We start from the raw sequence: 13,386 nt of genomic DNA on the forward strand, positions 1-13,386 counted from the left end.
CTGCAAATGGATGGTAGGGGCAGCCTCCAGAAGGTGTTCACCACCCCCTCCAAGATGACTTGTCTTCCTCTTCTCTACAAATTCTGGCCTTGTTAGTATAAGTTGTAGATCTTCAGATGTAGGAGAAGTCCATTCTTGGAAGTGAATTTATCTTGTCTGCAAGAGACTAGGGAAGTTTGGCAGCAGTAGTTCATTCTTCCTTTCTCATTTAATCAGAAGAAGAGGCTATAGACCTGACCTGGTGTAGTCACAGGGAAGGACCTGGGTTCTGGACACCTGCTTGCTTGGGTATCTTGTGCACACTGCAGAGAGTGTGGAGTTGTTAAGTAAGGGCACTACACAGGTGCTAATGTTTAGGGACAGGACCGTTAGGAAACCAGACACATGATAGGAAGCCACAGAGGCAGGATCTGAGCCCAGGCAATCTGAGCATCTCTGGCCATTCGCTAATCACCTCCTCTTCTACACACACACACACAACACACACACACACACTGCCAGGCTACTACACTGTGGGGCCAGTTGCGACCTATATGAAGATATCAAAGGATACTTTTCCAGATGCAGCCAGCATCTCCAGACCCTAGGGGCCTCAGGTCCTGATCAGATCTGTGATCTATTCCCAATGATAGGCTGCTGAGATGAGATATGATGTGGGAGCTTAAGAATCAGCCCCAGAATCACCCACATACTCTATGGAAATGCATCCCTTGGAGCAATCGACCCCGGGGCACCAGAGGGACAACATTCGCATGGAGAAATCCATGCAGGACACAGAGGAGTGCATAACTATGAGGGACACAGGAGGAAGGGGGGTTACTGGGCAGGGCGGGGAGGAGACGGGGTTAGGATTGAGGATGGTAAATGAGGAGTGAAACTAAATGTACATGTAATGTTGAATGTAAAACAAACTCTTAAAACAAACATTTTTTTTTTTAAAAGAATCAGCCGGAGAAATCAGAGAAGGCTGCGAGAGGGAGGAAACTGCTTAAGCCTCACACAAGCCCTTTTCATTTCCTAGCATTTGGCCTCAGACCTTGTTACAGGAGGAAGAGAACTTCTTGAGGTTTTGTAGTTGCCGCCTCTGACCTTTTACATTTGTTGCTTTAGTTTCTCTTTCGTTTTTTGGCAGTTTTGACACAAAGTCTACGAAGTGCGCCTCCGCTGTGCTTTCACTTACAATATCTGCTGCCAGAATGGCTTTGTGGCAGTCACACCGGACCTGCAGGACCACGGCTGTTGAAGTCCCAAACCCCACAGGCCCCAGCCTCGGGCAGACCTGCCTGCTCTTCCTGATCTTCACGGTGCTTCTGCAGACCCTGTGTGTGGCTGTGATTTACGTGTACTTCACCAATGAGCTGAAGCAGGTCAGTACAATGCCGGGCTCCAGGGAAGCTCACAGCAACCCCAAGCTAATTACATCTCTTTGCCTGTCTATATGCTCCTCTTGAAAGAGTTTATTTTGGAAGAAAACACCCCTTTTCTCTGTCCATGGACTTTAATTGCTAATGCACATAATCGCTGAGGACTTTGCAAAAGTTTAAAATCAAGGGACTATGTAAACAAAGTGTAGTTACAGAACTGATTCTACCAGTGACTAGCAAATCTAGACAACAAACGCCTGTTTTTTTTTTTTTTTTGTATGTGTGTGTTAAAAAGTATATATATTTTGTAATACTAGCAATAGCTACCTCTGATTGCGTGCTTTCTGCTAATTGTTTTTGTACTTGTCTCATTAATCCTTGGCTGTGCATGAGGGCAAAAACTATGTCTGCTTTTTGCTCACTGTTGCTCATCTAGGACCTAGCATATCTTGCACAAAACATAGCAGGTGTTCACTAAATATGTGCTGAGAGAATGAGCAACCTTCACAACTTTACGTAGTAGGGACCACTAGTACACAGGAGCAAGATTGGAAACTACTGATTGTTGTTGCTTGGTATTCTGGCCCTGACTAATTCCAGTGGATTTCCAGCAGACATCTTGCTGAAAACTTTGCACAGACACTAATGCTGTTCAGGCATGTTTGCTTATCCTCAGACCTCAGGACTCTTAACCACTGCCAGCCTCTTCCTTCCATCTCTTTCTTTGAAATACCTTAAGTTACATGGATGGAAAGCTTTAACACAGATAAATCAGACTTTCAAAAGTTAGCAGATAGAATAACACAAGTATGAACTAAGTCAGAACCAAGGTTTGGAATGCCAGTTTCTCTTTTGTTTCCAACACTGAGCATGGGGTGACAGTAAATCAGATCTTTGAAATATGTTTTGGTTTTAGATTTGTGATATTTCTGTGTTGACAATAAGAGACCACAAGAAGGACTGCCATTCTGCCTTCTGCTTGGCCATATGCATGTCCTGGGTAAAGCCTATAGAAAAGAGATTATCAGATTGACTCAGCATTTTACCGTTTGTGATAAAATAATGGAAAATTGTCATTCTATGTCCATGGATTGTCCAAATACTAATCCAGGCATGTTTGACAGATTGAAAAAAATAAAATGTAAGCCATTGTTGTTTATGTATTTCTCAACTATGTACAACTTCTGGAACTATGAATACAAAATTGCTAAAAAGAAACCAGCACAACTTTTATTATATTATTTGCTTCATTGTGTGTTATTTGGTAAGTAACTGCAATCTGAAGGAAATTTGGAGACCCTCTCATTTTATAGATGAGGAGACTTGAGACCCTGTTATGGATGGAATTTTGACTCCAAAAAATATGTCTTGGAATCCTAACCCTTATACTTGTAGATATAATCCAGTTTGGAAATAGTGTTTTCTTTGTTATGTCAATGAGGCCATATTGGGGTAAGGTATATCATAAACCCAATCACTTTTGAGTTACAAAGAGAGTATGTTAATGGTAATTGGGGTGTGAAATCATATGTACACGAGCTGTTGAATGTAATACAAATTTTGCTCTGTAAATTTGCACCCAATGCACAACAAAATTAAAAAAAAAAAAAAGAGTAAATTAGACACAGATGCACACACACAGGGGGAAGACAGATGCCATGTAAGGATCTTCCTCAAGACAAAGAACCAAGGAATACCTGGAACTACCTAGAGGAAAGGAAATTACGTGGTCTAGACCTTGATTTGGACTTTTGGCATCCAGAACTGTGAGAAAATAATATTCTGTTCTTTATAGCCATGCCCTTGTGTTATTCCTATTCCAGCAGTACTAGGAAACTAAGACAGACTTCTGCACCATCAGAATAGGAGCCAGGCTAGCTCCAGGTCTGTAGGAACCAGGGCAAAGTTCTTCCCTCCAAGGCAAGATGACCATTGTTAGTTATCATGGAGTTGGCCCTCTGACTCATTTGCACCCTGTGACATACTCTGTGTTCTGCTGCATTGTGGTAATAATGCAATATCAATCAGCGAGCTGGCTAGGAATTACCAGGCTATTGTTCTCAGAAAAATATACATTGCATAAAAGCCATAATATTTTAATTATGTGTTAAGAAAATACAGTTTGCATACTCTGTGGAGTGTAAATTTGATTCTCTCAATAGGTTGGAAATTTTGGCTTTGGAAACAGATGAAAAAGACTCTTGTTTGGTTTGCAAGTAATTATGAAAAATATGATGACCCTTAGATGACCAGAAAAGTCAGATTTATTTGTAGGTCACTTTTAGAAAAGCTTATGGATTTGTAAGGAAACAAAATCAGTATACCTTTGCATAGTGCCTAAGGCACTTGACTGCTACCCAGAAGGCTGGCGGTTCAAACACACCAGCCACTCCTCAGAAGGAAGGTTGGCCAATCTACTTCCATAGTGATACCAACTCGGAAACCCCAGGAGGGGTCACTATGAGTCAGGAATGACTCAATGGCACATAATAACAACAACAACACAGTCATGCCTTTAGTTCTAAGTCTATGTGACAAGCTAGAAAACTGGTGTGTTGTTGGATTGGAACCACCATGTCCTAGTCTTTGTTAACTTTATGATATAAACATATGGGGCTCCCTCAATCTGGTTACATTACAAGTTTGCCAGATTTAAAAACTGGATTAGCTGATTCTTTACTGACTGATTCATGAACTGTCCATGCATATAGCCAGTTTTCTTTGAATTCTTCTATGATAAAAATGGTGATTTCAAATAAAGCTTAACATCCCAATTGTTTCTTGAATGCATATTTGCATGTGTATACATGTATGTATGGACATGTAGAAGAATATTCTGAGAGTGCTAGAAAGGAAGGAGAATTAACAGATATTGAACACCTACAAAGTCTCAGGAACTTTGCACAGTGGTTAAGTGCTCAGCTATTAACCAAAAGGTTAGTGGTTTGAACCTACCAGCTGCTCTTCAGAAAAAAGATGTGGCAGTCTGCTTCCATAAAGATTTACAGCCTTGGAAATTCTATAGGACAGTTCTACTCTGTCCTGAAGGGACACTGTGAGTTGGAATCAACACAATGGCAATGGGTTTATAGGTGGATAAACCAAAGTTCAGGAAAGGTAGGTGACTGACTTATCCAAGACTACAAAGCTAGTAAAACATAAAGGCTAATTTTGAACACAGAGCAGATTGACTCCAAATCCCAAAGTTTTCCTAAGCACACTTAAAGCCTGTTTGATAAGTGGGTTCCTGCAAATAAATAAGTAAAATTAAATAGTTACCTGTGTCCCTTTTATAAAAATATTCTTCATGGAATCTCCTACAGAAAAAGTTTGAAATCTCACTCACTTGCAATTAATAATAATACAAAAGCATTAGGTCTGAATAACATGGGAATGCCACATGGCAAGTTTCACATTTTCTTTGAAATCTCCAAAAATAAGTGGGTACCCTTTCTTAGCTCATGCTAACCCAAATCTCTCCAAAGATTACCATAATCTGAAGGTCTCAGATATCATAGCCATCCATTAGATTTACAGCCCAGCATGGCAGGATGTTTATATTTTGCTGGTACCTTCTGCTAAACTGATTTTTTTTTCAACATCGCATATGGAATGAGCTTGAGTTTTGCAGTAAAAAATGAACCTGGATTGAAATTATGCTTCTTCCTCTATCTACCTGGGTGGCATTGGGCTGTTTCACACCACTGAGCCTCAGCTTCCTCAGCCGCAAAATGGGAGTAATGTTCCTTATATAGGAGGATTATTGTGATTATCTGAGCTAGTGTATGAAAATGTCTGACATCAAATAGGTGCTTAATAATTGTAGCTATAGAAAACAACAATGTCTGGCCAGGATATAGAAAGGTTAGAATTCTCATATATTTTTGGTGAATCTGTAAAACAGTACAACTATGGTGGAAAACAGTATGGTGCTTCCTTAAAAAGTTGGAAATAGATACACAGTTTGATCCAACAGTCCCACTACTAGGTATATAATCTAGAGAAATAAGAGTTATGACACAAACAGATACATGAACAACCATGTTCATCACAGCATTATTCACATAGTGAAAATGAAACAACCTAAATGTCCTTCAGTGGATGAATAGGTAAGTAAACTATGATACATACACATAGTGGAATGCTATGCCATGAAACATAATATGAGTGAACCTGGAGGACATAGTGCTAGGTGAAATAATTCAATCACAAAAGGGCAAATATTATATGAGACCACTATTGTAAAATGTACATTCTTTTCTTCACATGTATTTTTACTTAATCCTTACACGAGATTTAGGTTTTAATACCTACATATGATTATAAAAAGTCAAGAAAAGGTTTACATACAGAAAGAAACTTCCTTTGACAGTTATAACAAATGAGAAGGAAGGGAGGAAAATCACTAATTAGATAGTAGACATGTATTAATTTAGGTGAAGGGAAAGGGAGTATACTATAAGGAAGAGATCAGCACAATATCATTAAGGCAAAGGAAGACACTGAGAGGTGCATAAAAGTTACAAACAACCAAAATAAATACTATTACATACACAATCTGCAATCTCATTAATAACAGTCTATGAGTGGATATATAGGCAGACATGCAAGCTGAACAGGTATGGATAGGTGAATAGGACTATACCCAAGAGCATATATATATTTGGCAGAGGATATTTCTACATATGTATTTCTATGTGCTGTATATATATGTGTGTGTGTGTGTGTGTGAGAGTGTGTGTGTGTGTGTGTGTATCCACGTATACAGTAGAGCAAACAGAGGGCAAAGATGAAAACTTCTTAGCCATGACCCATGCCTTGAAAGAATGAGTGACTGGACTTGGGGACTTAGGACCACAGTCTCCAGGGAGAGCTAAGTCAACTGACATAACATAGTCCAACAAGGACAATTTTCTACATCCTACTGTGGTGAGTAGTGATTGGAGTCTTAAAAGCCAGTGAGTGGCCTTCTAAGATGCAGCTGTTCGTCTCTTCCCATATGGAGCAAAGAAGAGTGGAGAATATTAAAGATTCAAGGAAACAATTAGTCCAAAGAACCAACAGACCATGGGAACCATGGCCTCCATACTCTGAAACCAGAACTATATGATGCCTGACTGCCACTACTGACCACTCTGATCTGGACCACAGAAGGTCCTAGTCAGAATGAGAGAAAAATATAGAACAAAATTCAAAACCATAAAAAAGAGCAGACTTACTGGTGGAACTTCTAAGACAGTGGCCCTTAGACACCCTTCAAACCTGGAACTGAACTCATCCCCAGAGATCACCTTGCAGTCGAACAACAGACAGGCTTATAAAAATAGTAACACTCATGAGGAATGTAGTCCTCAATACAATAAATCATACGAGACTGAAAGGGCAGCATTTGCCCCAAAACAAAGCTGAGTAGGCGGGAAGGGGCAGGAAAGAAAACTGAGGAACCCAGGGAGGAAGCAAGAAGGGTACTGTTACATTAAGGGAGTTGCAACTAATGTTATGAAACAAAATGTGTATAAATTGTTGAATAGAAAATTAATTTGCTCTATAAACTTTCATGCAAACCACAATATAAATAAATAAATAATAGCCACTGTAATAACTGTTAAGAAGTCTCTTGAAGGAGTCATCATCCTTATCAATAGTTTTCTCAAGGGAAAAAAATCTGAATTTTCTTTGGTGTCTATGTAGCATATTCACAAAACAGATTGCAAGTTCCCCCTTGGGTGGTGAAAATTTGCAGAAGATAGAGTGATCAAGTGTTGTAAGGGGTATGAGTTAAGGAAAGCTGAAAAACAGCAAGTCTGTAGACCAGCAAGCACAAACAATAAATATGGACCTAGCTTCTGGAGTCTGGGTTTCTCTGAAATGTTTTACGACAAGGGAACTCTCTATCTCTTGTGACACCATAGATGGAGAAGAAAGAGGACAAGTTGACCCTTCTTCACAAATTTCCATAAAGTTTCCTTTATGGTAGTCACTGTTTTTAGAAAACGATTGTCAGAGGCTAATGTCTGGGCAGCAGAGAAACTCAGCACTGCCATTTTGAAGTCTCTGAACCAGCAAAGGCGTCTACACTGCTGACTTTAAGCACTGCCAAGGACAGGTTTACCCTGGCTTGGACAAATGCCATGTTTGCTATGGCACCAATAGCAGTTGCTGTTGAAATCCACTTCTCCGAACCAAGGGCTTCTGGAACAAAAACAGCACACACACATATCCCCTTCTGCCAATACCCAGAGGTTCCTTCCTGGGAAAGAACAGCCCAGACTATAACATGCTGCTGCAGGAAATACACACATGTGAAAAAAGTAAGGGGGCTGGTGGTAAAGAAAGACACTTCAGGTTAATAATTCTTGGAATAACCACAACCTTCCACCTCTTGCCCCATGCGTGCAGTCTAAAGAACTGGCTAAGGTGTGTAGAAGAAACTAACAAATATCATAATGAAAGCAACATAGTGGGGATGGGAAAGGTGGCTGGGCTTTCCTTTCTGGGTTTCTATTCTTTAAAAATCTGTATTTAAATCTAGAAGGAGAAATACCAAAATGTTGACAGTTTTGATTTCTAGATGGTAGGGTATGGGTGACTTATTCCTTTGAAATTTTCTACAAGGTGCTCTGGTGGCACTTTGGTTTAAGCACTTGCCTGCTAACCAAAAGGTTGGCAGTTTGAACGTACCAGCCATTCCTTGGAAGAAAGATTGTGGCAGTTTGCTTCCATAAAGCCTTTGTTGTTGTTGTTGTTTGCCGTCGAGTCGGCCCCGACTCATAGCGACCCCTCCTTGGGTTTCCAAGGCAGTATCACTACGGAAGTAGGATTGCCCAACCTTCCTTCCGAGGAGTGGCTGGTGGGTTTGAACTGCCAGCCTTCTGGTGAGCAGTCAAGTGCCTTTGCCACTATGCTACCAGAGCTCCTCCATAAAGCCTTGGAAACCCCATAAGGCAGTTCCACTCTGTCCTATAGGGTTGCAGTAAATGTCATAAAAGTATCTGTGGTCATCCACATATGATTTTCATGCAGATTTAAACAGCATGATATTTTTATATGGTCTTAAGGAAAAAAAATAACCAAACACAAAATTGCACACACAGTCTGATCTCAACTCTGTAAATAAGTATGCATAGAAGGAGAGAGATCCTAGGAGGTTAACCTTTGGTTCTCTAGGAGGTGAGATTATGGGTGATTTTAGTTTTCTTCTCATTACTTCTCTATATTCTTTAGGTTGTCTGTGTATCCTGAATTCACCTGAGTTTATGAGCTTTTAGGTAATAATGAAGTCACATTAGCTCATTGATTTTCACCACATATACCTAGACCGGGAGCTCTGGTACCATAGTGCCTAAGGCACTTGACTGCCAACCAAAAGGCTGATGGTTCAAACCCACCAGCCACTACTTGGAAGGAAGGTTGGGCAATCTACTTCCGTAGTGATACTGCCTCAGAAACCCAAGGAGGGGTCACTATGAGTTGGGTCCAACTCGATGGCACATAACAACAACATATCTGGACCAGACTCAGTTTTGAAGTTTGTTGCATAATCCCAAAAGTATTTCTGGGAAATTCCCAGAGGGTATATACAGGTTCCAGGCAGCACTCAGTTCTGACTTGGCTGCCCCTTGTTACCAGCGCTCCACTTCCACCTCCTCTCAAACTTCACTTTAGTTGTTGTTACTGTTTAACCCTGGGAGCTCTCAACTCTGCCTCTTCCTGCCTGTGACACTGCCTTCTCTGCTCTCAACCCGTACATGTTAAGATAACTTCTAGCTGCTGTGAAGTAAGAAAACAAGTGGCTTCTGTGTAATGCACATCTTTTTGCCTCAACAATTTACAGTGGTTATTGAGCCTACTTGTTCATTTTCATCAAAACTAATGCCCAGATGGGGAGAAAGTGGGAGGGGAGCTGTTGCATTGTGGTAAACTGTGGTCAATGTCATGAGACAAAATATATGTGAACTGCTGTATGGAAAGTGAATTTGCTCTGTAAACCTTCATCTAAATCACAATTAAAAAAAAAAAACTAATGCCCGGCCAGCGCTTGCCTGAGACAGAGTCTAGTACACATTAGCTTGCTCTTCTAGAACCAGCCTAGGTCTTGGAGTTGAATCCAATTCCTCCTGTCTCCCTTCCCCATCCTCCCCTCCTCCACCTCCAACTTTGCACATAACCCTATATGATTGAGTTCTTCCCTTGCAAAGTTTTCTCAGCTCTCAAGTAAACTGGAGATGCAAATAGATGTCCACTACAGTAGAAAACTATTGGGTTGGCAGGGACAAGGAATGCTAGCTAATAACATTGCCAATCATATCTCAACTCAGGTGGCCCAGGTGTATGACTACCACTCCATCTACAAGGAGACTGTTTTTTAATTTAAAAAAGAAAGAAGAAAGAAAGCAAACATTTATTTAATGTTTAATGTAATTTAGTAAATGAATGTTCTATGCCAGTGTGTATAGAAGTAATTAATTAGCTCTGGTTTATGCTTTTGTACTTGAGGGACCTTGATCAGATATCCAAGGTGCACATGGCTGACTATAGACCAATGTGACCCTGACTGAGACCTCTCATAAATGGTTATTTTCATTTCGAATGAGATTATCTTTCTATAGGAAAGAGCAGAACACCATTAAGTTCGATCCCTCCTTTAAGCTTTGGAACTCCTAAGTTAAAATGACATATACAAATGTCCACTTTCGCATTCATTTCTCTAGGAAAAGGCAATTCGGCAGATGTCTACAGGGGAATAAAATCTATGTTTATATCAGTTGTTAAAAAAAAACAAAACAAGAAAACTTCTGGCCTTGCATGAACTTCCTTGTTTTTCTTGGCAAGATACAAAAATGTGACTGTTTAGGATGGGTGGTGTTTGGGGTGTGGTTTGGAGTGTGTGTGTGTGTTTAATGTTAAGCATGGACTTTGTTGATAAAGGTGAAGGCTTTGTTGACAATGATTTGGCTATTGTAAATTTTTTTTCTCTTAATTAGACCAAACCAGTTGTCATTGAGTTGATTCTGGTTCGTGGTTACCTCATGTGTGTCTGAGTAGAACTGTGCTCTGTGGGATTTTCAACGGCTGATTTTTCAGCAGGAAATCACCAGGCCTTTCTGCAGAGGCACCTGTGGGTGGACTTGGACCTCCAACCTTTTGGTTAATAGCCAAGTGCATTAAAACTCTTTGCACATCAAGGGATTCTCTCTTAATTAGAAATTTAATCTTTGAAATCTCCTAAAATAAGTGAGTTTTCTTCTGTAGTTCAGGTTAACCAAATTTCTTCAGAGGTTACCATAAACTGGAGATCTCTGGCACCACAGCCATGCATTATATTAGGGTCTAGTGCTGCAGGAAGTCTAAATTTTGCTGGCACCTTCAGCTAAACTGATTTGTTATACATTATATGTGGAATGAGTTTGAGATTTGCAGTGAGTTGGATCTTCACTGTAATTCTTCAACTGGTATTTAACTTCCTTGAAGATAAATTCTTAGCTAGTGTGGACATTTAATGGGACACCACTTAGATTTGGAGTGGCAATGTGGCCCAGCTTCTGCCATAGAGTAGAAATCACAAGAATAGGAATTTGCTCAGAGAGCCAAAACTCCAGCACACTGTCCTGCAGGCTTTGACTAGATGGAAGGAGGGACTTCACTGTCACCACTGCCACCCAGAGGGGCATGAGAATGTGTTCCTGGAGGGTTTGACAGGGCTTGATTAATATTTTTGACTTTTGAAATATGACATACAGAAAATATAAAACTATAAGTGTATAGGTAGCTGAAATTTTACAAATTGAACACACCCGTGTAACCTGATCAAAAACTAGAACATTACCTGCACTCTCAAGGGTTTGCCTAATTTTTAACTTAGGATCCTAGAACTAAGCTGATATCAGCTGTGTCTAGGCACACTCCCAGGTTTAGAAGGGGAGCCACAGCATATTGGAGCTGTAAGGGACCTCAGAGATCACCCCAGAGAACTAGCTCAAAACTCAGATGATCAGATACTTGCCAAGAGAAGGACACTATGACTCAGGGTTCCTGACCTGCACCTGTATTCTTCCCATCATATCTAACTGTATTTTGTATTCAAAGGACAAAGAGCAGCATGCTTACTTTTCATCCAAGACATATATTTATCTAAGATCCCAAGACATCTCTGAATCCATCAGCATTCTCTGTTGTTTTAACTCATGGATGAACAAATATAAAAAACACTGTGCATGATACCATGTAATATTCCATCCCAATCCAGATGCAGGATGAGCATTCCAGAAGTGCCATTGCTTGTTTCATAAGGGAAGATGACAGTTCTTGGGATCTCGATGATGAAGACAGTGTGAATGATCTCTGCTGGCAAATAAAATGGCAACTACATCAGTTCGTTAGAAAGGTAGGTGCACTACCAGGTAACCTCAGACATAAGAGGTCAGGGTTCAAGGAATATTTAAGATCATCAAGGCTAGATTTCTCATTTTGCAACGAGAAATGAGCTTATAAACAACTTTTCCCCAAAGTCATAGAAGTAGGAAAGGATAGAACAATGCCAAACACTAGGTCCTGGACACTCCTGGACTAGAGTTCATTCACTTACCCTCCTCATCTAGCCTAATCTCTTTGTTTTACCACGTGGAAACTGAGCCGCAGATGAAACATGTTTTCAAGGTCACACAACAATAAAAGATGTGTATGATTTTTTCTTTTTTAATTCAGAATATATAAAAGGCCAAATAATAGCATGTTATATTCTTCTCAAACTGCTCATCTCTGGAGTTAAATATGTATTTATTTTTTTGCATGCATATAGAGATGAAAGGAACTTTGGTGGCACAGTGGTTAAGCACTTGGCTGCTAATCAAAAGATCAGTGGTTCAAATCCCTCAGCCACTCCATGGGAGAAAGATGAGGCAGTCTGCTTCTGTAAAAACTCCAGCTTTGGAAACACTACAGGAGCAGTTCTACTCTGTCATATAGCGACTCTATGAGTCAGAATTGACTTAACTGCAGTGGGTTAAATAGAGATAAAGAAAGAGAATAGGAAGAGGAAAGAAAGAGATACTTTGAGAAATTAAAGATAATGATTTCTCCATTTATACTTAGTAAATGGCAAATAACAAAAAAATCATTATCTGTTTATGGACACTGCTTAAACAGAATCTTGAGTAGCAATATTTTGTTTAGCTAGCAGTTTATTTCACTAAATATTTTAAAGTAAATTTGCTTTTAGCAATGTGACTTAGATCAAATCAAATTTCTTCTTCCGGGCTGTTTCCTCCTTTGTAAGATGATATTTAATAGTATTTGCCTTCTGCTCACCTCAAAAGGTCAGATAAGAATGTGGATGGAAAAATGCTCTGTAAACTGTGGAGCACCATATATGCCATCATGGGTTAAAATATACTGGGGAAATTCCCAGGGTACAAAGAGGATGAATGTCAAAGACATGTTTATAAGTCCATTGTTTGGCACTCAAAAGCCACTTTGCCAAAGAAACAGTGTTGTGCGGGTAGTTAGGACTCTGGTTTATAACCCTGAATAGTACTCATAGTAGAACCCAAGCAACTATTTAATTTCTATGGGAAATAAAATCATACTTCTACCTGGGAGTCTGAGAAGTACATCTGCTCAGTGGTTGCCCTAGAAGTGTGGTCTGGCCTAGAGCACCCCACTTCCCACAAGAGGTTCCAAAGCAGCTGTGATTCCACTGCTCCAAATTATAATGATTGCTCAAGAGGTGAGGACTAAGAAAGCCTGGGGCTAGGAGAGGATCTGAAGAACCTGAGGAATAGGAATCCACAGAAAATTATAGTGCAGGGACACAGCAGGTGGCAGGAGAAAGAAAGGCCATCTAAGGCAACAATCTGGAGACACAGGAGGGGGGGTGCTGGGGGCTGGAGCTGGGGACTAGGGGGATAAGATTTTTCATATCCTTTTCCTGCTATTCTTCTCCCTCCCAATCTCACATCTTGTCACCAACTAAAATAGAATCTGGGAGAGGATACACAGAGGGTGGTTCTCTCTCTCTCTCTCT

The 13,386-nt window shown here is 40.2% G+C and overlaps 1 protein-coding gene across 1 annotated transcript in view; it reads left to right on the forward strand.

Moving 5' to 3' along the window:
• Window positions 1-1,196: 1,196 nt before the first annotated feature.
• The window catches only part of TNFSF10 (TNF superfamily member 10), a 26,162-nt gene continuing 13,972 nt past the window's right edge, over window positions 1,197-13,386 (forward strand). Inside the window, exons 1-2 of the mRNA XM_007948110.1 lie at window positions 1,197-1,367; window positions 11,611-11,748. Of these exons, the coding sequence (XP_007946301.1) occupies window positions 1,197-1,367; window positions 11,611-11,748 (309 nt within the window). The remainder of the gene's footprint in view (window positions 1,368-11,610; window positions 11,749-13,386) is intronic.

This window comes from Orycteropus afer, unplaced genomic scaffold, assembly GCF_000298275.1.
Source record: "Orycteropus afer afer isolate SDZICR_OR568_19922 unplaced genomic scaffold, OryAfe1.0 scaffold00202, whole genome shotgun sequence".
NCBI lineage: Eukaryota > Metazoa > Chordata > Mammalia > Tubulidentata > Orycteropodidae > Orycteropus > Orycteropus afer.